This window comes from Rattus rattus, chromosome 6, assembly GCF_011064425.1.
Source record: "Rattus rattus isolate New Zealand chromosome 6, Rrattus_CSIRO_v1, whole genome shotgun sequence".
Taxonomy (NCBI): Eukaryota; Metazoa; Chordata; class Mammalia; order Rodentia; family Muridae; genus Rattus; species Rattus rattus.
The window spans coordinates 23,840,165-23,864,942 of record NC_046159.1 but is presented as its reverse complement, the minus strand read 5'-3'; the positions used below and the strand labels follow the sequence as shown (position 1 = coordinate 23,864,942).

Genomic DNA, 24,778 nt, shown 5'->3' with positions numbered 1-24,778 from the left:
TTTTTTGTGTCCTTGACTTTCTTTGTTTCTCCATTCCTTTGTTCCTTGATTTGTTTATTTGTTTTTTTGATCATTTGTTTGTTCTTTCCTCTCTTTCTCTCTCTTTCTTTTTCTCTCTTTCTTTCTCTGTCTGTCTGTCTGTCTCAGGAAGAGTTAATAACCAACTTTGGCCTTCTTGCCTTCCTAGGCAGAGTCCTCAGAATCAATGAGTAAAGAGTCCATGTAATTCAAGTTTCTTTCCTATTTTTTTTTTTTCATCTTTATTAAATTGGATATTTCTTATTTACATTTCTTTTTATTTTTTATTTTTTTATTATTATTAACTTGAGTATTTCTTATATACATTTCGAGTGTTATTCCCTTTCCCGGTTTCCGGGCAAACATCCCCCTCCCCCATCCCCTTCCTTATGGGTGTTCCCCTCCCAACCCTCCCCCCATTGCTGCCCTCTCCCCAACAGTCTAGTTCACTGGGGGTTCAGTCTTAGCAGGACCGAGGGCTTCCCCTTCCACTGGTGCTCCCACTAGGATATTCATTGCTACCTATGAGGTCAGAGTCCAGGGTCAGTCCATGTATAGTCTTTGGGTAGTGGCTTAGTCCCTGGAAGCTCTGTTTGGTTGGCATTGCTGTACATGTGGGGTCTCGAGCTCCTTCAAGCTCCTGCAGTTCTTTCTCTGATTCCTTCAACGGGGGTCCTGTTCACAGTTCAGTGGTTTCCTGCTGGCATACGCCTCTGTATTTGCTGTATTCTGGCTGTGTCTCTCAGGAGCGATATGTATTCACATTTTGATCATCCGTCTTGAGTTTCATTTGTTCTAGGCATCTAGGGTAATTCAAGCATTTGGGCTAATAGCCACTTATCAATGAGTACATACCATGTATGTCTTTCTGTGATTGGGTTAGCTCACTCAGGATGATAGTTTCCAGTTCCAACCATTTGCCTACGAATTTCATAAAGTCATTGTTTTTGATAGCTGAGTAATATTCCATTGTGTAGATGTACCACATTTTCTGTATCCATTCCTCTATTGAAGGGCATCTGGGTTCTTTCCAGCTTCTGGCTATTATAAATAAGGCTGCGATGAACATAGTGGAGCACGTGTCTTTTTTATATGTTGGGGCATCTTTTGAGTATATGCCCAGGAGAGGTATAGCTGGATCCTCAGGCAGTTCAATGTCCAATTTTCTGAGGAACCTCCAGACTGATTTCCAGAATGGTTGTAGCAGTCTGCAACCCCACCAACAATGGAGGAGTGTTCCCCTTTCTCCACATCCTCGCCAGCATTTGCTGTCACCTGAGTTTTTGATATTAGCCATTCTCACTGGTGTGAGGTGAAATCTCAGGGTTGTTTTGATTTGCATTTCCCTTATGACTAACGATGTTGAACATTTCTTTAGGTGTTTCTCGGCCATTCGGTATTCCTCAGCTGTGAATTCTTTGTTTAGCTCTGAACCCCATTTTTTAATAGGGTTATTTGTCTCCCTGCGGTCTAACTTTTTGAGTTCTTTGTATATTTTGGATATAAGGCCTCTATCTGTTGTAGGATTGGTAAAGATCTTTTCCCAATCTGTTGGTTGCCGTTTTGTCCTAACCACAGTGTCCTTTGCCTTACAGAAGCTTTGCAGTTTTATGAGATCCCATTTGTCGATTCTTGATCTTAGAGCATAAGCCATTGGTGTTTTGTTCAGGAAATTTTTTCCAGTGCCCATGTGTTTCAGATGCTTCCCTAGTTTTTCTTCTATTAGTTTGAGTGTATCTGGTTTGATGTGGAGGTCCTTTATCCACTTGGACTTAAGCTTTGTGCAGGGTGATAAGCATGGATCGATCTGCATTCTTCTACATGTTGACCTCCAGTTGAACCAGCACCATTTGCTGAAAATGCTATCTTTTTTCCATTGGATGGTTTTGGCTCCTTTGTCAAAAATCAAGTGACCATAGGTGTGTGGGTTCATTTCTGGGTCTTCAATTCTGTTCCATTGGTCTATCTGTCTGTCTCTGTACCAATACCATGCAGTTTTTATCACTATTGCTCTGTAATACTGCTTGAGTTCTGGGATAGTGATTCCCCTTGAAGTCCTTTTATTGTTGAGGATAGTTTTAGCTATCCTGGGTTTTTTGTTATTCCAGATGAATTTGCAAATTGTTCTGTCAAACTCTTTGAAGAAATGGATTGGTATTTTGATGGGGATTGCATTGAATCTGTAGATCGCTTTTGGTAGAATGGCCATTTTTACTATATTAATCCTGCCAATCCATGAGCATGGGAGATCTTTCCATCTTCTGAGATCTTCTTCAATTTCTTTCTTCAGAGTCTTGAAGTTCTTATTGTACAGATCTTTCCCTTGCTTGGTTAAAGTCACACCGAGGTACTTTATATTATTTGGATCTATTATGAAGGGTGTCATTTTCCTAATTTCTTTCTCGGCCTGTTTCTCTTTGTGTAGAGGAAGGCTACTGATTTATTTGAGTTAATTTTATACCCAGCCACTTTGCTGAAGTTGTTTATCAGCTTTAGTAGTTCTCTGGTGGAACTTTTTGGGATCATTAAATATACTATCATATCATCTGCAAATAGTGATATTTTGACTTCTTCTTTCCCGATGTGTATCCCCTTGACCTCCTTTTGTTGTCTGATTGCTCTGGCTAGAACTTCAAGAACTATATTGAATAAGTAGGGAGAGAGTGGGCAGCCTTGTCTAGTCCCTGATTTTAGTGGAATTGCTTCAAGTTTCTCTCCATTTAGTTTAATGTTAGCAACTGGTTTGCTGTATGTGGCTTTTACTATGTTTAGGTATGGGCCTTGAATTCCTATTCTTTCCAGGACTTTTATCATGAAGGGGTGTTGAATTTTGTCAAATGCTTTCTCAGCATCTAATGAAATGATCATGTGGTTTTGCTCTTTCAGTTTGTTTATATAATGGATCACGTTGATGGTTTTCCGTATATTAAACCATCCCTGCATGCCTGGGATGAAGCCTACTTGATCATGGTGGATGATTGTTTTGATGTGCTCTTGGATTCGGTTTGCCAGAATTTTATTGAGTATTTTTGCATCGATATTCATAAGGAAATTGGTCTGAAGTTCTCTTTCTTTGTTGGGTCTTTGTGTGCTTTAGGTATAAGAGTAATTGTGGCTTCATAGAAGGAATTCGGTAGTGCTCCATCTGTTTCAATTTTGTGGAATAGTTTGGATAATATTGGTACGAGGTCTTCTATGAAGGTCTGATAGAATTCTGCACTAAACCCGTCTGGACCTGGGCTCTTTTTGGTTGGGAGACCTTTAATGACTTCTTCTATTTCCTTAGGAGTTATGGGGTTGTTTAACTGGTTTATCTGTTCCTGATTTAACTTCAGTACCTGGTATCTGTCTAAGAAATTGTCCATTTCCTGCAGATTTTCAAGTTTTGTTGAATATAGGCGTTTGTAGTAGGATCTGATGATTTTTGATGATTCTGTAGTTATGTCTCCCTTTTCATTTCTGATTTTGTTAATTTGGACACACTCTCTGTGTCCTCTTGTTAGTCTGGCTAAGGGTTTATCTATCTTGTTGATTTTCTCAAAGAACCAACTTTTGGTTCTGTTGATTATTTCTATGGTCCATTTTGTTTCTACATGGTTGATTTCAGCTCTGAGTTTGAATTCCTGCCTTCTACTCCTTCTGGGTGTATTTGCTTCTTTTTGTTCTAGAGCTTTTAGGTGTGCTGTCAAGCTGCTGACATATGCTCTTTCCTGTTTCTTTCTACAGGTACTCCAGCTGCTATGAGTTTTCCTCTTAGCACAGCTTTCATTGTGTCCCATAAGTTTGGGTATGTTGTACCTTCATTTTCATTAAATTCTAAAAGTTTTTAATTTCTTTCTTTATTTCTTCCTTGACCAGGTTATCATTGAGTAGAGCATTGTTCAATTTCCACGTATATGTGGGCATTCTTCCCTTATTGTTATTGAAGACCAGTTTTAGGCCGTGGTGGTCTGATAGCACGCATGGGATTATTTCTATCTTTCTGTACCTGTTGAGGCCCGTTTTTTGACCAATTATATGGTCAATTTTGGAGAAAGTACCATGAGGAGCTGAGAAGAAGGTATATCCTTCTGCTTTAGGATAGAATGTTCTATAAATATCTGTTAAGTCCATTTGGCTCATGACTTCTCTTAGTCTGTCTACATCTCTGTTTAATTTCTGTTTCCATGATCTGTCCATTGATGAGAGTGGGGTGTTGAAATCTCCCACTATTATTGTGTGAGGTGAAATGTGTGTTTTGAGCTTTAGTAAGGTTTCTTTTATGTATGTAGGTGCCCTTGTATTTGGGGCATAGGTATTTAGGATGGAGAGTTCATCTTGGTGGATTTTGAATATGAAGTGTCCTTCCTTATCTTTTTTGATGACTTTTAGTTGAAAATTGATTTTATCTGATATTAGAATGGCTACTCCAGCTTGCTTCTTCTGACCATTTGCTTGGAAAGTTGTTTTCCAGCCTTTCACTCTGAGGTAGTGTCTGTCTTTGTCTCTGAGGTATGTTTCCTGTAGGCAGCAGAATGCAGGGTCCTCGTTGCGTATCCAGTTTGTTAATCTATGTCTTTTTATTGGAGAGTTGAGGCCATTGATGTTGAGAGATATTAAGGAATAGTGATTATTGCTTCCGGTTGTATTCATATTTGGATGTGAGGTTATGTTTGTGTGCTTTTCTTCTCTTTGTTTTGTTGCCAAGACGATTAGTTTCTTGCTTCTTCTAGGGTATAGCTTGCCTCCTTATGTTGGGCTTTACCATTTATTATCCTTTGTAGTGCTGGATTTGTAGAAAGATATTGTGTAAATTTGGTTTTGTCATGGAATATCTTGGTTTCTCCATCTATGTTGATTGAGAGTTTTGCAGGATACAGTAACCTGGGCTGGCATTTGTGTTCTCTTAGGGTCTGTATGACATCAGTCCAGGATCTTCTGGCCTTCATAGTTTCTGGCGAAAAGTCTGGTGTGATTCTGATAGGTCTGCCTTTATATGTTACTCGGCCTTTTTCCCTTACTGCTTTTAATATTCTTTCTTTATTTTGTGCGTTTGGTGTTTTGACTATTATGTGTCTTATTTACATTTCAAGTGTTATTCCCTTTCCCGGTTTCCAGGCCAACATCCCCCTATCCCTCACCATCCACTTCTATATGGGTGTTCCCCTCCCCATCCTCCCCCCATTACCGCCCTCCCCACAACAATCACATTCACTGGGGGTTCAGCCTTGGCAGGACCAAGGGCTTCCTCTTCCACTGGTGCCCTTACTAGGCTATTCATTGCTACCTATGCAGTTGGAACCCAGGGTCACTCCATGTATAGTCTTTGGGTAGTGGCTTAGTTCCTGGAAGCTCTGGTTGGTTGGGATTGCTGTTCATATGGGGTTGAAAGCCCCTTGAGCTCTTTTAGTCCTTTCTCTGATTCCTTCAACGGGGGTTCCATTCTCAGTTAGGTGGTTTAATGATGACATTCTCCTATGTATTTGCTGTATTCTGGATGTGTCTCTCAGGAGAGAGCTACATCCAGTTCCTCTCGGCCTGCACTTCTTTGCTTCATCCATCTTGTCTAATTGGGTGGCTGTATATGTATGGGCCACATGTGGGGCAGGCTCTGAATGGGCGTTCCTTCAGCCTCTGTTCTAAACTTTGCCTCCCTATTCCCTCCCAATGGTATTCTTGTTCCTCTTTTAAAGAAGGAGTGAAGCATTCACATTTTGGTCATCCTTCTTGAGTTTCATGTGTTCTGTGCATCTAGGGTAATTTGAGCATTTGGGCTAATAGCCACTTATAAATGAGTGCATACCATGTGTGTTTTTCTGTGATTGGGTTACCTCACTCAGCAGGATATTTTCCAGTTCCATCCATTTGCCTATGAATTTCATAAAGTCATTGTATTTGATAGCTGAGTAGTATTCCACTGTATAGATGTTCCACATTTTCTGTATCCATTCCTCTGTTGAAGGACATCTGGGTTCTTTCCAGCTTCTGGCTATTATAAATAAATCTGTATGAACATAGTGGAACATGTGTCTTTGTTATATGTTGGGGCATCTTTTGGGTATATGCCCAAGAGTGGTATAACTGGGTCCTTAGGTAGTTCAATGTCCAATTTTCTGAGGAACCTCCAGACTGATTACCAGAATGGTTGTACCAGTCTACAATCCCATCAAAAATGGAGGAGTGTTCCTCTTTCTCCACATCCTTGCCCAGCATCTCCTGTCGCCCAAGTTTTTGATCTTAGCCATTCTGACTGGTGTGAGGTGGAACCTCAAGGTTGTTTTGATTGCATTTCCCTTATGACTAAAGATGTTGAGCATTTCTTTAGGTGCTTCTCAATCATTTGTCATTCCTCAGCTGTGAATTCTTTGTTCAGCTCTGAACCCCATTTTTAATAGGGTTATTTGTCTCCCTGCAGTCTATCTTTGTGAGTTCATTGTATATTTTGGATATAAGCTCTCTATCAGTTGTATGATTGGTAAAGATCTTTTCCCAATCTGTTGGTTGTTATTTTGTCCTAACAACAGTGTCCTTTTCCCTACAGAAGCTTTGCAGTTTTATGAGATACCATTTGTTGATTCATGATCTTAGAACATAAGACATTGGTGTTTTGTTCAGGAAGTTTTTTCCAGTGCCCATGTGTTTGAGATTTTTCCCCACTTTTTCTTCTGTTAGTTTGAGTGTATCTGGTGAAGTGAAGTGGTCCTTGATCCACTTTGACTTAAGCTTTGTACAGGGTGATAAGAATGGATCGATCTGCATTCTTCTACATGCTGACCTCCAGTTTGAACCAACACCATTTGCTGACAATGCTATCTTTCTTCCATTGGATGATTTTGGCTCCTTTGCCAAAAATCAAGTGATATAAAATACCATGGTGTGACTTTAACCAAGCAAGTGAAAAATCTGTATGATAACAACTTCAAGCCTCTGAAGAAAGGAATTGAAAAAGATCTCAGAGGATGGAAAGATCTCCCATGCTCATCAACTGGCAGGGTTAATATAGTAAAAATGGCCATTTTACCAAAAGCGATCTACAGATTCAATGCAATCCCCTTCAAAATTCCAATCCAATTCTTCATAGAGTTAGACAGAACAATTTGCAAATTCATCTAGAATAACAAAATACCCAGATAGCTAAAACTATCCTCAACAATAAAAGGACTTCCAGGGCGATCATTATCCCTGAATTCAAGCAGTTCTACAGAGCAATAGTGATAAAAACTGTATAGTATTGGTATAGAGGCAGGCAGATATTTTAGTGGAATAGAATTGAAGACCCAGAAATGAACCCACACACCTATGGTCACTTGATTTTTGACAAAGGAGCCAAAACCATCCAATGGAAAAAAATTTATTTTCTTAATCCTCTTCTGCTATCAGCAGGAATCAATTGCAGGAAGTCATCAGCTCTTGGCCTAGGAAGAGCAAAACCAAGTTAATTGACAAAAGTCATCAACTTCTACTCCCAAAATAGAAAACGAGAATTAAATCCCCAGAAGCCATCAGTTTCTGGGCCCCAGGACAGTAAGAGAGTGTTAATGGACAGAGATTTTCATCCTTTGTCCTTCATCTGTCACTGTGTCCCACCTCAGTACCTAATTGTAGGAGGTAGGACACCAGCAAATTGCCTCTCCTTCCTGTCTGCTCTTATGGGAGTTGGGTATACCCTCTCATTGACTCATTCTGTCAAATCTTTCCCTGATTTGTCACTTTCTGCCCCTCAATTAGAAGTTATTTTCATTTCTTAAAATAACATAAAACTTTATTTTGAAGGACTTTTAACTCAGTTCTTGTTATGTGAAATATGATGTTTGATTTTCAACAACAGAACCATAAGATATGTAAATCTTCAAAAACAAACATAGCCAACAGAAGAAATACATTTGGACAGAGAAGCAAGTATAAAATGTGACCTTGATTCTAACAGAGATAGTTATAATTCAAAGTCTGGTAAATATGCCAAGCAATTCAATTTTACAAGTTGATAATATGCCAGAATAGTCAGAGTATGAGTAGAAAGGAAGAATCACTTCTAAAGCTTAAATCCAAACAATTCTGGTTGATTTCTTAATATGGCATGAGATATTAATATAGTTTAATTCTCGTGTCTCCAAGAATCTGTTTTCCAAGCACCATTTCCCAATTGTATGTTCTTGGCATTCATTTCAAGTATTTCTTGACTATCAATGTGTACAATTACTTATAGATAAATTCTGTCCTGGTAATCTATGTTTGTGGTTTTTATGTTTTGTCAGTGTCATTATGCTTATATGTCTATAGCTGTGAAGTATTTTTGAAATAAGATGAAGCACAGCCTTTCGCTTTATTGTTCTGGCTATTTGGGGTCTTGTGTGACTCCAGGTAAGTTTTAGGATATTTCATCCTTAGATATGTTTTCATTTGCTTGCTTTAAAAAAATGACATTGAAATTTCACAGGTGATTACAATGGATATGTGGAATGCTTTGAAGGGTATTTGAGAGAAATTATGAAATTGTTTCCATCCTTTCTTCTTTTTTCCTCCATCTTTTTTAAATTGGGTATTTCTTATTTACATTTCAAATGTTACTCCCTTTCCCAGTATCCAGGCCAATATCCCTCTAACCTTCTATGTGGGTGTGTCCCTCCTCATTCCCCCCACCCCTAGAAGTTACTTTCAAACATGGGTGCTTTCTTCTACAAAGTAACTCTAGGACTGAGCCATGCCACAACTATAAAAAGGGTTTTGTTTGTTAGTTTGTTTGTTTAGTAAATAAGCACAATATCGGGGTGAACAGTGTGATTAAATATCCTATGACAGGTATTTCTGGATTTGAAATTTAAAACTATATGCACATTCATCCCCTTATTGTTGGAAATGTTCACCCTGAACATCTCTGTGATGTGATAAAAAGAGTTAACACATAGTAATGGGGAAATTTATGGTCGTCACAAAACCTAATAATTTTTCTCCAGTGGAAAACACTGGGTATATCAACCACCCCAAAGCAGGTCTCGTGTTCAGGAGCAGAGTGGTTGGGCAGCACAAGAAGGGAATGCAATATATACATTATTTATTAAAAATTATATTAAATTTAATGAAATATATAAAAATAAAAATAGCAGGTCAATGAAATAAAATAAAGCAGGAGCTCAAAAGAGAGATGGAGGAAGAGAGAGAGAAAGAAAGATAGAAACAGACTCTTGACTTCACACTCTCTAAAAGCATGGTAATTCTGTGGTTATTACAGTACACAGATGTCCTGCTGAAATTTACCATTGAATGCTAATACTGAGTGTCATGAATTGACCTCCTTCCCTTTTCTATGTCTCCTATACAGACGCCTTTTTCTGTTTGCAGTCCAAGTTGTCCTCTTGGATTTAGGAAATCACCTGTTGAAGGGAAACCATTCTGTTGTTTTGATTGTCTCCCATGTCCAGATGGAGAGATTGCAAATGAAACAGGTATTTATAAAATGAATATGACTGTGGAAATTTTTGAAAATGGTTCTGAATGTGAAAATTTCTAGAAATGATTCTAACTGTTGAAATTTATAGAAATGATTCTAAATGTGGAAATATCTAGAAATGGTTCAGAAGGAGGACATTTCTAGAAATGTTTCTGAATGTGGAAATGTTGCACCACGGGATCGAGGTATGTAATTCAACACCTGAAGACACAGTTATATTTATGTTGCTAACTCCCCAAGTTTAAAACAAGTTCTTGCTGGGTAGATACAGCAAAGGTTTTAATCCCAATTCTCAGTATATGGATCTCTGAGTTCAAGGCCATCCTGATGTACAGAGTGAGTTTCAGGACAGCCAGGACTGCACAGAGAAACCATGTCTTAAAAAACACAACAAAAAACAAACAAAAATCTTGGTTTCAACCCAATGATTTTTGTTACTATTGTTTGTTTATCTGCTTGTTTTATTTATCTATGCTGCCTGGATTGGTCTCAAACTCCTGGGCTCCAGCAATTCTCTAGGCTTAGTCTCCTGGGTGACTAAGACCACAGTAGTGTGCTCCTACATATGGTCCTGTTTTGTCTTCTGCACATCTGCATTGAGTTTAATGTGTTTTCTTCCCTTCCCCCTGTTTTTCACTACTAGTTCTATTACTGTTGTAGCAGTGTTAATGAGATAACTTAGCACTCACTTTATACTATAAACAGTTAGTACTCCCTAAATACCCTAAACTGTAAGATGCATTATAAAGTGTGACCTTATTCCAAGCTTACAATAAATACTAATAATAACCAATATTCTATTCACAAGGAAATTAAATTTCAGGACTGGAGAGATGGCTCAACAGTTAAAAGCACTAACTGTTTTTCCAGAGGTTGTGAGTTCAATTCCCAACAACCACAGAGGGGCTTACAATCATGTGTAAAGGGATATGATGCCCTCTTCTGGTGTGTCTGAAAAACACACCAGCTACAGTCTATTCCTATACATAAAAAATAAATAAACCTTTAGAAAAATCCTCTTGCTCTTGCTCTCTTGCTCTTACCCCTTTCTCTCCCCATTCCTTTCCCTAATTCTCTCCACATGCTCATATCTGGCCTCTACTCTTCTCTTTCTCTTCTTCCTCTTCTTCTTCTTCTTCTTCTTCTTCTTCTTCTTCTTCTTCTTCTTCTTCTTCTTCTTCTTCTTCTTCCTTCTTCTTCTTCTTCTTCTTCCTCTTCTTCTTCCTCTTCTTCCTCCTCCTCCTCTCTCTCTCTCTCTCTCTCTCTCTCTCTCTCTCTCTCTCTCTCTCTCTCTCTCTCCTTTCCCCTCTCTTACCTCCCACCTTGTCTCCACCATTCCAATAAACCTCATCCACATAAAAAAAAGAAAATTAAATTTAGGATAAACTGTATAAATTGCTATGATCATACACCCTAGAGACAGCTGAGACAAAGTACAGACATGTCAAATGAGAGGAAATGCTAAACATTGTATTTGAGTTACATTGATGAAAGCTACAGCACTCCTTTGGGACCCTGGGAACCTGGAGCCCTGGGAACCTGGGACCACTTCTTATGGTTAATAAAAGAAACTATATAAATATTTGTTTAGGACTAAGTAAGTATTTGCCATATGATTTAATACTTTTCCCTTGTAATTACTTTGATTCTTGTGGGAGCTCGTATTATGCATTCCCTGGTATGGTAAACTTGCATGAGACCACCGTACAATCAAGCACTGAGAGATTCCAGAGGATGAGTGATGTGCAGGGCTGAGGGATGTGCAGGGCTGAGTGATGTGCAGGGCTGAGTGATGTGCAGGGCTGAGTGATGTGCAGGGATGTTCTGCCCACTCTCCTCTGACTTCCCTGCTGTCACTTCTTCCTCAGAATGATTGTAATTGCAAAGCCTTCCCAGAGCTTGGCAACAATGCTTCCTAGCAGATTTTTTGTTTGTTTTGTTTTGTATACTTATTTCACATCCAACATTTATTTCTAAGGAGGTATTTTGTCATACCAATTCTATTCTCCTGAATGGAATCTTTACTTAAAAAGGAACATTTAGAATAAGGTGCTTTGCTCTTTTTGCTAGCAAAGTAGTGGTAGTCCAGACTAATGACTTCCTGGGTGCTGGGTTTGCAGATAAACACTACCAAGTCCTTGTTCTGTACACTTTAAAAATTAACTTTGTATTGGTTCTTTTTGAATTTTACATCATACACCTCAATCCCACTCATCTTCCCATCTCCCCTTGTGTCCCTTGAAACCTACCCCTACCCCAAACAAAAAAAAATGTCTTGTTGTAGAAGCTGTAGTGTGGCACAATGACTCTCAGCATACCCTTATATCCACATTTCTTTGCTTGCCAATGTTCATTCCAATGACTTGTTAGTCTGCTCTAAACCTCTGGCTTCTACAACTCTATCAATACTGGAACCTCAGTAGGACTCCTCTCAGATTTCCTGTTGTTGTTCAGTGTCATGAATTCCTATAATTTTGATATGTAGGATGAGCCCCTTCATGTACTCCAACAGTTAGTTCATAGTAGGGTAGAGGTAGGAGAGGGCAAATTCAAAGCACTGAATCTGGGCCTGAAAAGTATCTGAGATAGTCAGCCCATCAGTTTTCCTGCTTCCATGCCCTTGAAACCAGGTCACCAGGAACTCCTGCTGGGAGGGCCAGCTCTACCCTGCTACCCAGGTGATGTTAAGGGTCTATTCTCCCAAGTGCTGCTGCTGGTTGTGGGACATGACCAGTTCTCTCATTTTCATGATCTCTAGGCCAGATCTTCTGCCTGCCATGGATGGAAAGGGACAAGCAGGGCGAGGAAGGAGCTTCTCCTTGGTCAGCACCACTGGCCAGCAGAGAAGAGGCAGGCCTGGCTCTCCCATATGCCTGTCCTGGGGGCTACCCCCACATCTAGGGCAAGCTCTACTGTGCTAATCAAGTATTGTTCAGGGCCTGCTATCCTGAGTGCTGCAACAGGCAAGGGGTATGGGCAGCTCTCCTGCACTGATGCCCTTGGAGCTAGTTCTCCTATCTGCTGTAGGTGGAAAGGGGCAATGAGGAGGGTATCTCTCACTCACCCATTCAATTGAGGCCAGCTCTTCCATGCTCATGCCCTCCTTACTGCTGACTCAGTCGGGCTCCACACTCCAACACCAGCATCAGCTCTATTGTGTTGCCAAGTGGTGGTACAGGGTTCTTTGTCCTGAGTGCTGTTGCTGGTGAAGGACAAAAGGGGAAAAGAGTATCTCTCCCTCATCCACTCCATCACACAGGGACAAGAGCTATGGCTAGGTCTCCCATGGTGGGGTGCACAACTCACCTGCACCTCCAGAGGCATGCAGGGCCAATACTACTGAGTACTGCATCTGGTCAATAGTGGAGTCAGCACTCAGGCTTTCATGTCCCCAGAGCCAGTTCTCCCACAAAGTCCAGGCAAGGGGTGTAGCCATTTCTGCACAGTCCTCTGATATCAGTATGTCCCTAGTTGGCATCCCAGACCATGGATATCCACTTGGCCTTAGTAACAGACTTCTGCTGTTGCAGGGTCACACAACCGGATGTGGTCTCCAGTAGCAGCACAGGCCAGGAACCAATCAATACCTCGTTCATGATAGCTGTTTCTTACTATCCTGGAATCTCCAGTTCTGCCTAAATTTATTGTGTCCACAGCTATATTTTTCTTTTTCTTTTCCATTTCTCTACCACCCAATTGCTCCTCTTTGTGGTACCTGGGGTCTGTGAGTGTCTGAATTTGTCTAAGGAGTAGTCTTAAGATCTATTTCCTGCTCATGCTTTATGGTGTCAGGCAAGCATTATCTCTGGCATGGTCTGTCCTTCTCCCTAGCCCTAAACAGTAACCAATTCATGGTCGTTTCACTGCCTCAGGCTAGCCACCTGTCCAGGCATGAGGGCACCAATCTGGTGGACATCTTGGGCTTCCTCCTCATCTGGACTGTGGCCTCCAGTCCCAGAAAGAATTCTTCTAGTCTCCTGGGAGCCACTGGAGCCTCTGAAGCATTGGACTGTTGGTCTCTTAAGTTCTCTTTTTTTCAGGGTTGTTAGGCTACCAATCATAGGTCAGAACTCTGAAAGTAGACTTTGTTTCTCTTCTCTTCGCATCCTACTGATACAGATGTGACACAGTAGCCTACCCACAACCCTTCTAAGGTGAGGCCTTGTTCTGTACTTTGATGAACGTCAAATACTACCATATTCTTAGAGAAGCAATACATTGATAGATAACAAGACAAGACAATACATCTACCTCATACTCTCTAGGAATAACAACTCTTTAAAGTACCTTTAGTTTTATCTAATATGCTTATGGGAATCATTCCCTCTTTACCCCATTGCAGTATTTTCTGTGCCATCAGCAGAAGGCTTGATATTTCCAAGTATATATGACTGAATCTCTTTTTCCTCATATTCTAACATCTACCAACTGTTGAAGTACATTATCCTTAAACTTCTATACTTATTCTTTTATATAATGTGGATAAATAGTTTTATGTGCTATGCCTTAAAATATTAATTTTGAAAAAGCACTTTGCAATTTTCTATTTACTGAAAAGAAGTAATTTATTTGGATGATATAATCCCATTTTACTAAATAATTCTAGAAAAATATCTCTATCATTATCATTCATTTCAAACATTTTTGTGCTGAGAACAGAACCTAAAGCTTTCTATATTCTATGCATGTGCTCCAGACTGAGCTGTATCCACAGGTCATGCATTTATCATCATAAATTTTTTCATTACATCTACTAAATTCAATCTGGCTCACCATATATATACCTTTAAAATAGATTCAGATGTGGGTTCCATGGCTCACTGGCTTTTCAGAAGCTGCTAATAGTTCATTATATTCTTAGAATATCACATCTATTCTCTTATAGTTGTTAGGTCAATTTTAGTTCCTGTGTATCATTTTTCTTCAAACCACCAATGTCTAGCTACTTATGTCAAAGGAAATATTCTTCAGAATCAAAAGGGAGAATGAGCAGAACTGATAGCCAAGCATATTGACTTTGGATAATGACCATGAAGATATCCCTGAAAATAACCAGTGTATAGCACTGGAAAAACCTAATTTGAACTTCTCTTGGAAGAGAAATTAACAATACAGAATGATTACTTCTTTACTGGTAATTTTAGAATGGTCTTGTGACCTATAAACTCACAGTTGAATATGCAATTGTTTTCCTTCCTTTTCTTCTTTTCTTTTCTTTTCTTTTCTTTTCTTTTGAGATAAGGCCTCACTGTAAAATGTCTGACCTGGACAGGAATGTGGTATGTAGTCCAGGCTGGCTGGTAACCCAGATGAGTGCTAGAATTACAGGTGTGCAGTATAGTGCTTGCTATAACTATTTTTCTAACTAAAGATGGGTCCCATGGAAGTATCTTTCAGAGAGAATGAGATCTAAGCTTAGTGAATAAGACTTCCCATTATACTGGATTTGTCTTAAATATTCAGACATATACCTTTACCTGTTTCTTTTTTTAAAGACACTATCTGAAGAAAATTATTAATATTCTGTAAAAGTATAAGAAATTCAGGTAACTTTAATTATATATGGTAAATATTTATTGAAAATGAAGTGCAAAATTATTTTTCCTTTACAAAACCTCTAATCAGAGTTCAATTAAGGATATTAAGGAACTCAAGGAAACAAGTATATTTTATCTGAAGAAAAACAATTCACCTAAAATGTATTGCCTTCAGCATTATTTCTAAAACAATGATTCATCCTTTGGTAAAATCGATATCAAAGAAACAAACAAACAAAAAAATCACAGTTACTAAACATAGATTACAGTAAATGTTAGGAAGTTTTTCTTTCTAGCCCTTCTTGTCAGAGGCCTGCTTGAGCGTCTGGTTCTCTCTTGGAGGTGGCTGAGGGGTGGGGAAAAGAGGGTTGAAGGAGGGGTCAAAACTTGGTCTATGAGATATTTAGGGTTGCTTTTCAATAATAAAATATTAACCTGCCTTAAGTCTAAGTTATTTTGCAGTGTTAGCTGACCTGCGTCCCTCAGTTCCTATTGAGGCCAGAAAGTAGAACCTCTGGCTTTATTTTATTTTTTGGATATATTTTTATTTACCTTTCAAATGTTATCCCCTTTCCTGGTTTCCCATCCACAAACCCTTTATCCAATCCCCTAATCCCTTCTTCTATGAGGGTGTTCCCCCACTCATCCACTCACCCCTTCCCACCTCTCTTCCCTGACATTCTCCTACACTGGAGCTTCAAGCCTTGACAAGACCAAGGGTCTCCCATTGGTGCCCAACAAGGCAATCCTCTACTACATATGTATCTGGAGCCATGGCTTTATCCATGTGTACTCTTTGGAAGGAGGGTAAGTCCATTGGAGCTCTGGTTGGTTGGTATTTTTCTTATGGAGTTGCAAACCCCTTCAGCTCCTTGAATCCTTTCTCTTAATTCCTCCAAAGGTGACCCCATTCTCAGTTCAATGAGTCTGAATCTGTACTTGTAATGCTCTGTCAGAGCCTCTCAGAAGAGAGCTACATCAAGTTTCTGTCAGCATGTACTTCTTGGCATCAACAATGTTGTCTGGGTTTGGTGGCTATATGTATATGGGCTGGATCCCCAGGTGGGGCAGTTTCTGAATGGCCTTTCCTTCAGTATCTGCTCCAAACTTTGTATCTGTATTTCCTCCTATGGATATTTTGTTCCCCTTTCAAAGAAAGACAGAAGTACCAACACTTTGCTCATCCTCATTCTTGAGCTTCATGTGGTCTCTGAATTGTATCTTGGGTAATCCAAGCTTTTGGTAATCCACTTGTGAGTGAGTGCATACCATGTGAGATTTTTGTGTAATTGGGTTGCCTCACACAGGATATTTTCTAGTTCCACTAATTTTCCTATGAATTTCATGAAATTGTTGTTTTTAACAGCTAAGTAGGTCTACATTGTATAAATGTACCACATTTTCTGAATCCATTCATCCATTCTGTGTCCATTGAGCGATATCTGGGTTCTTTCCATCTTCTGACTATTATAAACAAGGCTTCTATGAACACAGTATAGAATGAGTCCTTGTATTGGAGCAAGTTTGAGGTATATGCCCAGGTGTGGTGTAACTGAGTCATCAGATAGTACTATGCCCAATTTTCTGTGGAGCCACCAGACTGATTTTAGAGTGGTTGTACCAGCTTGCAATCCCACCAACAATAGAGGAGTGTTCCTCTTTCTGCATGTCCCTGCCAGCTTCTGCTGTCACCTGAGATTTTTATCTTTGCCATTCTGACTGGTGTGAGGTAGAACCTTAGGTTTGTTTTGATTTGCAAATCCCCAATGACTAAGGATGTTAAACATTTCTTTAGGTACTTCTCAGCCATTCGCTATTCCTCAGTTGAGAATTCGTTGTTTAGCTCTGTACCCCATTTTATAATAAGGGTATTTGGTTCTCTTGAGTTCTTTGTATATAATGGATATTAGCTTTCTATCAGATGTTGGGTTGGTAAAGATCTTTTCTCAATTTGTTGGTTGCCATTTTGTCCTGATGACTGTTCTTTGCCTTAGAGAACCTTTGCCGTTTACAAAAAAAAGTTCACATACACATGGATGCTGAACAATGCTCTACTCAATGATAACTTGATCACAGAAGAAATAAAGAAATTAAAGACTTTTTAGAATTTAATAAAAATGAAAACACAACATGTTCAAACTTATAGGACACAATGAAAGCAGTGCTAAGAGGAAAACTAATAGCTCTGAGTGCCTCCAAAAAGAAACTGGAGGAAGCATACACAAGCAGCTTGACAGCACTCCTAAAATCTCTAGAACAAAAAGAAGATGAGTAGAAGATGGAAAATAATCAAACTCAGACCTGAAAATCAACCAAGTAGAAACAAAAAGAACTATACAAAGAATCATCAAAACCAGGAGCTGGTTCTTTGAGAAAATCAACAAAACAGATAAACCCTAATCCAAACTAACCAGAGGGCACAGAGAGAGTATCCAAATTAAAAAAGAGAAAGGAAAATGGAAACATAATAACAGAATCTGAGGAAATTCAAGAAATCATCAGATACTACTATAAAATCCTATACTCAACAAAATTGGGAAATCTGAAAGAAATGAACAATTTTCTAGACAGATACCAGATTTAAACCAAAGTTAAATCAGGATCAGATAAACCATCTAAACAGTCTCATAATTCCTAAAGAAGTAGAAGCACTCAATAAAAATCTCCCAACCAAAAAAGATCAGGAACAGATAGGTTTGGTAAAGAATTCAGTCAGATCTTCATATAAAACCTAACACCAATACTGTCCAAACTATTCCACAAAATAGAAACCAAAGGGATCCTACCCATTTTCTCCTAAGAAATCACAATTATGCTTATACCTAAACCACACAAAGACCCAACAAAGAAAGAGAACTTCAGATCAAATTCCCTTATGAATATTGATGCAAAAATACTCAATAAAATTCTTACAAAGAGAATTCAAGAACACATCAAAATGATCATCCATTATGATCAAGTAGGCTTCATCTCAGGGATGCAGGGATAGTTCAATATATGGAAATCCATCAGTGTAATACAATATTTAACAAACTCAAAGAAAAAGCACATAATTATCTCATTAGATTCTGAGAAAGCATTTGATAAAATTTAACACCTTTTCATGTTAAAAGTCTTAGAAAGATCAGGAATTCAAGTACCATACCTAAACATAGTAAAAGAAATAAACAGCAAACCAATAGCCAAAAACAAACTAAATGGAGAGAAATTTGAAGCAATCCCACTAAAATCAGGGACTAGACAAGGCTGCCCACTCTCTCCCTACCTATTAAATATAATACTTGATGTTCTAGCCAGAGCAATCAGACAACAAAGGGAGGTCAAAGGGATACAATTTGGAAAGGAAGAAGTCAAAATATCACTATTTACAGATGATGTGATAGCATAATTAAGTGACCCCAAAAATTCTACCAGAGAACTTCTACATCTCATAAACAGCTTTGGCAATGTGGCTGGATATAAAATTAACTCAAACAAATTAGTAGCCTTCCTCGTCTCAAAGGATAAATGGCTGAGAAAGAAAATAGGGATGTGACACCCTTCACAATAGTCACAAATACATTAAAATGCCTCCATGTGACTCTAACCAAGCAAGTGAAAGATATATATGATAAGAATTACCAGTCTCTGAAGAAAAAAATTGAAGATCTCAGAAGATGAAAAGATCTTCCATGCTCATGGATTGGCTGGGTTAATTTTGTAAAACTGGCCATCTTGACAAAAGCAATCTACAGATTCAATGCAATCTCCATCAAAATTCCAACTCAATTCTCCATAGAGTTAGAGAGAACTATGTGAAACTTCATTTGGAAGAACAAAAATCCCAGGATAGTGGAAACTATCCTCAACAATAAAAGGGCTCTGGGGGAATCACCATCTCTGTCCCTCAAGCTGTATTACAGAGCAATAGTGATTAAAAACTGTATGGTATTGGTACAGAGACAGGCAGATAGATCAATGGAATAGAATTGAAAATCCAGAAATAAACCCACACACCTATGGTCACTTGATCTTTGACAAAGGAGCTAAAACCATCCATGGAAAAAAGATAGCATTTTCAACAAATTGTGCTGTTTCCACTGGTGGTCAGCATGTAGAATGTAAATCGATCTATTCTTATGGTCCTGTACAAATAGAACTCCATGTAAAACCAGATACACTCAAATAGAAGAAAAAGTGGGGAAGAGCCTCAAAACATGGGCACTGGGGAAATTTTCCTGAACAGAACACCAATGGCTTATTCTCTAAGATCAACAATGGAAAAGTTGGAATTCATAAAACAGCCTCTGGCTTTTAGCACCTCATATTAAAACAACTTGGGATTAAGTAAAGTAGCCTTTGTTTTTATCTTTGCAAGAACCTGGAGGCTAGGAATCCCAGTCTGCTAATGAAAGTCTCGGGAAGAAAACTGAATACTTTGAAAAGTGAATTTAGTATTTATTTCTAAATTCTCCGAAAATTCTCTTCCTTAAAAGTTCTTAATTTTTTAAGTTACCTTTTAATTTCTACGTTTCCTTTTCATTTTTAAGTTATTATACTCTGCCATTCTCCTTCTCATATTGCTTTTGCCTCTTGCTTTGAAGTAATAATAGCCTACAAGGTATTAATTCCTTGTTTTTATACCATTTCTAGGGGAATAGGTCACATGGTTTTTTCAATCTTGTCTTTTTTTAATAAAAGTGTACTAAAATTTCCAATATAAATTCTAATTATAAATTGAATAGGGAGTTTATAACAGAGATTGTTTACTTATGTATCCATTAGAACTTATCATTTATTACCTGTCATTAGCTCTACAGGTTCATTGAAATTTAAACTCCATAATTTTTGTGACTAAGTTATTATTGAAGTTTTGTATAGATAAACCCTGTCAATATTTTAGCTTCTGGCATTATACCTACATTAAATCATTAGTTCCCTTTGCATGATCTTTGGTTAATAGTTTTACAGCCTCTTAGAATATGTTCTCAGTTGTAGATGTCTTCTCTCTATCTCAGAATCAATTAACTGGTGACATTTGAAGACTGGCAGAGTTCTCATTGCAGTTTTAAGATCAGAGAGGACTTAATAGTAGTCCTATTATATGGGGCTTAATAATTACTAGTATAATTTTAGGGACTTATTACAGAATCATCATTAAGAATTAAGAAATCTCCTATTCATTTATATAAAATCACTACAAGAGAGTATACTTTTATTCATCTGCAGAAATCTGCCCACAAAGAGAGCTAACACCTGGCAACATATATGTATATGTATGTGTATGTATATGTATATGTGTATATGTATGTATTTCTCTAACTCTCTCTCTGTGGGTGTTGGGGGTGTGTGGATGTGGCTGTCTGTTTATAATAAGAGGAAATGCATATTAATAGCAGGAATCTTTCCTCATATGTAATTCATTTGGTCTTGCTCAGAAGGGCAATTCCATGTTGACTTAACAGTCTGTGGTGAAGCCATTTCAGAAAGTTGGCTGCAAATTCTTGGCTTCTTCTAGATGTCTCCTGGCACCTTCCATAAGAACAAGTAAGAGCCCACAGGGATAAGAGCACCAAGAATCACTGTGGTAGAGAAGGCAGAAAGCTCATAAGAGCCAGAGAGGGAACATCTGTAAGTGAAGCAGAATTTGTCAGACACAACAGGGTCCTAGAGCACAAAAACTCACACAGGCATGCCCCAGATCAGGCCAGATCAAGCATACAAAAATCCCAGCATGGATGGGGTACAGGATCACAAACTCTCACCCCTAGCTAGAAGCTATTGGTTATTGATGACTGCTGAAGAGAAACAGTCAGTTTTTTATGTGTTTATGCATTTATTTGTTTGTTTGTTGTTCAGATATGTGGTCCTGATAGGCTGCCCATGTTTTAGTAGATGGCTCAATGTTGACATGCATATAGGCAGGACTAAGTGAACTCAGAGAAAAAAAATGAGCAAGAACAAAATTTTGGAGGGAGAGGGAAAAGGAATTTCAAGGGGGGAGAGATTGATGGTGGATTTGTTTAAAACACATGAAATGCATATCTAAAATTCTCCAGTAATGAAGAATTATTTTAAAAAATAAAGGGAACAAAAAGAAAGAAACTAAAAGTTTCAAAATAAACTATTCATATGTAATGAAACATAATTTGTATATGGTCTGATTTCCCTTTAACATCATTTCTAGATTTCTGACTCATATTGTTTAAGTCCACCCATGTTCTTAATGTTTTGTAAATACAAATATATATGTATTTTTCTCTCGTGAAAGAAAAAATGACTTATTCATCTATTGATTTTCAATATTATGGCTTAGTGAATATAACCAGGGACATTTCCTTCAAATTTCAATAATCATTTGGCCCAAGATATACACCCCATACGTATATCTGGGAAATACCCAATGGAATGTAATAAACCAACCTGTCTCTGTTTTAGATATGGGTCAATGCATCAAGTGTCCTGAAGATCAATATCCAAATAGACAGAGGAATCAGTGTCTCCCTAAAATTACAGAATTTTTGTCCCATGAAGATACTCTGGGAGCTGTTTTGGTCTTCGTGGCCCTTAGTTTTTCTGCCTTTTCAGCTATGATTTTAGGATTATTTATCTGCTATCGAGACACACCCATTGTCAGAGCAAATAACAGAAATCTCAGTTATCTCCTCCTGGTTTCTCTAATGCTCTGTTTCTTTTGCTCATTAATATTCATTGGCCAACCTAAAACAGTCACTTGTGTCTTGAGACAAATGATTTTTGGGGTTGTATTTTCTGTTGCTGTTTCTGCTATCTTGGCAAAGACCTTCATTGTGGTTGTGGCCTTCAGAGCCATCAAACCAGGAAGTGCTTTAAAAATGTCGATGGTGATCCGACTCTCAAACGCTATAGTCTTCTGTGGTTCCATCATTCAAGTGTGCATCTGTGCAGTCTGGCTGGGAACGTATCCCCCTTTCCCTGATGTCGACATGCAGTCAGAGTTTGGGCAAATCATCCTCTGGTGTAACGAGGGCTCCACCCTTGCCTTCTATTGTGTTCTGGGGTACTTGGGCTTTCTAGCCAGTCTCAGCTTGCTTATTGCTTTTCTGGCGAGAAGGCTACCTGACAGCTTTAATGAGACAAAAACAATAACATTCAGCATGCTGGTTTTCTGTAGTGTGTGGATTTCTTTTGTACCCACTTACTTGAGCTCCAAAGGCAAAACCATGGTGGCTGTGGAAATTCTTGCAATTCTGGCTTCCAGTGCTGGCTTACTGGGCTGTATATTTCTTCCCAAATGCTATATGATCTTAATGAGTTCAGGTGGCCATTCGCGAATAAAGTTCTTTAAATGACTTCTTCCTTAATACAATGGAATTTATTGTGATTTGTGTGAACTGAACCATGTACAAATATTCAAAAGAGTGGTGTGAAGTCAATGCATTTCACTAAACAATGGCAATGGATATTTAGTCAAGTGTCCCTGCTGTCCTTGATACCAACTAGTTACAGTAAACCAATCCACCTCAGGTTAGATAGTTGTCAACTAGAGGTGACTTCTGATGTGTCTACTAAGTGATTTTTTAAATTACAGTCTTCTCATTTTTTAACATAATGTAACAGGTCTGGAAAAGATTAAGGGTAAGAATGAGAGTAAATCTTTTGTGGGAACAAAAGTAACAGATGTTTAAATGTTAATGTGCTTCCTCTCTGTTAGTCACATGCAGGGCAAGTCTTGTCATTATTCAATAAAAATTAATTTCAAATTAATCATGTGTCCTGAAACAGAAAGTTCATAGTTTCTGCTTCTCTTTATGAAGAGCCTCACAGACAAGACAATATAGTATGCAATTTTCAGAATCTTGGGAGGCTTTCTGCTCTTTTCTATGCTCAGGTAAAACAACATGAATGAGGGCTTAGGCAGAGTCCCAGAGGAAACACAAGACATGTTTACCCTGAGGATATCTAATATATCAGTGAATAGTCTCCCAAGAGAGCAAACAATCTCCATGGGAAATGCTTTTCTCTAATAGAGTTAGGAATTTCAAATTGTCTTCTCATAATGAAAGGTGGTACCCATTGTGTTCTATTTTCAAGGAGGGAATGTATCTGATGGTAGATGTAGGCATAAAGAACAGGTATAAGGCCAGAGATTCAACAGGGCATGGAGTATCATGAAATCATGCATCCTAGACCATGTGGATTTTCAGGTACTTGCTTTTCCTAGCCAAGATAGAAGATGATTAAACATGATTGCCAGATCATGACAAGTACAAACTCAAGTTGGAGCTTACAACATTGTGAGGAATCACTGTTCAACCCTGGTCAAAAACAGGCAAAGAAATGGCTACATGGCTAAAGTCATTTTGTTTAAGATTCAGAACAAGACTTACTAATGTTTTCCATAGGTTTTAACTTGAGAGACTGTTTTCACACTGTAATATTAAACACAGTATGATTGTAAGATCAAGAAACATTTAAGATATTCTGTGTCTATTTTGAGTCTCAATTACTGCTTATCTTTCATATGTAAACGTATATCCTAATGGACTGCATTGCTTCTACTCGGCCATAAAAACAGCACAGAAGATTTCACTGGAATCTGCTTTGATGTGGGTAAAATAAAAATTGTTCATATTATTTGAAAGGCATAGAAAAAAGTGTCTGAAACTATGCACTCATGGGGTCTTATCACTTTGAAGAGGAAGACATTCCACTATGAAATATTGCCAGGCAGATTATCAGCATGAGTAGAAAGACATCAATCTTGGGAAAAGATCTTTACCAATCCTATATCAAATAGAGGTCTAATATCCAAAATATACAAAGAACTCATGAAGTTAGACTCGAGAGAGCCAAATAACCCTATTAAAATGGGGTACAGAGCTAAATAAGGAATTCTCAGCTGAGGAATATCGAATGGCTAGAAGTACCTAAAGAAATGCTTAACATCCTTAGTCATCTGGGAAATGCAGATCAAAACAACCCTGAGATGCCACCTCACACCAGTCAGAATGGCTAAGATAAAAATCTCAGGTGACAGCAGATGCTGTTGAAGTTGTGGAGAAAGAGGAACACTCTTCCATTGTTGGTGGGATTGTTGGAAATCAGTCTGCAGGTTCCTCAGAAAATATAAAATTGCACTATCTGAGGACCCAGCTATAACACTCCTGGGCATATACCCCAAACTTGCTCTAGTATATAACAAGGACACATACACTACTATGTTCATAGCAGCCTTGTTTATAATAGCCAGAAGCTGGAGGGAACTCAAATGCCCTTCAACAGAGGAATAGATACAGAAAATGTGGTGCATCTACAAAATGGAGTACTGCACAGCTATTAAAAACAATGACTTCATGAAATTTATAGGCAAATAAATTGGACTGAACTAGAAAATACCATCCTTAGTCAGGTAACCCAATCACAGAAAAACACACATGGTATCCACTCACTGATAAGTGGATATTAGCCCAAAAGGTTGAATTACCCAAGATACAATCCACAGACCACATGAAGCTTAAGTGGAAGAATCCCGAAAATGTGGATGCTTTACACCTTCTTAAAAGGGGGAACAAAAATATTCACAGCAGGGGATATGGAGGCAAAGTTTGGAGCAGAGACTGAAGGAATGGCCATTCAGAGTCTGTCCAATATGGGTATACAGCCCATGTATATGCAGCCACCAAAACTAGATAAGGTCGATGAAGCAAAGAAGTACATGCTGTCAGGAGCCAGATATAGCTGTCTCCTAAGAGGCACAGCCATAGCATGTCAAATACAGTGGTGAATACTAGCAGCAAACCATTGAACTGAGAACAGAATCCCTGTTGGAGGAATT

The 24,778-nt window shown here is 38.5% G+C and overlaps 1 protein-coding gene and 1 pseudogene across 1 annotated transcript in view; one reads left to right on the top strand and one right to left on the bottom strand.

The window, feature by feature from the left end:
• The window catches only part of LOC116903299 (vomeronasal type-2 receptor 26-like), a 42,465-nt gene extending 20,173 nt beyond the window's left edge, over nucleotides 1-22,292 (top strand). The window contains exons 5-6 of the mRNA XM_032905722.1: nucleotides 9,317-9,440; nucleotides 21,400-22,292. Of these exons, the coding sequence (XP_032761613.1) occupies nucleotides 9,317-9,440; nucleotides 21,400-22,292 (1,017 nt within the window). The remainder of the gene's footprint in view (nucleotides 1-9,316; nucleotides 9,441-21,399) is intronic.
• LOC116904775 lies at nucleotides 13,487-13,606 on the bottom strand (annotated as a pseudogene).
• Nucleotides 22,293-24,778: the final 2,486 nt, after the last annotated feature.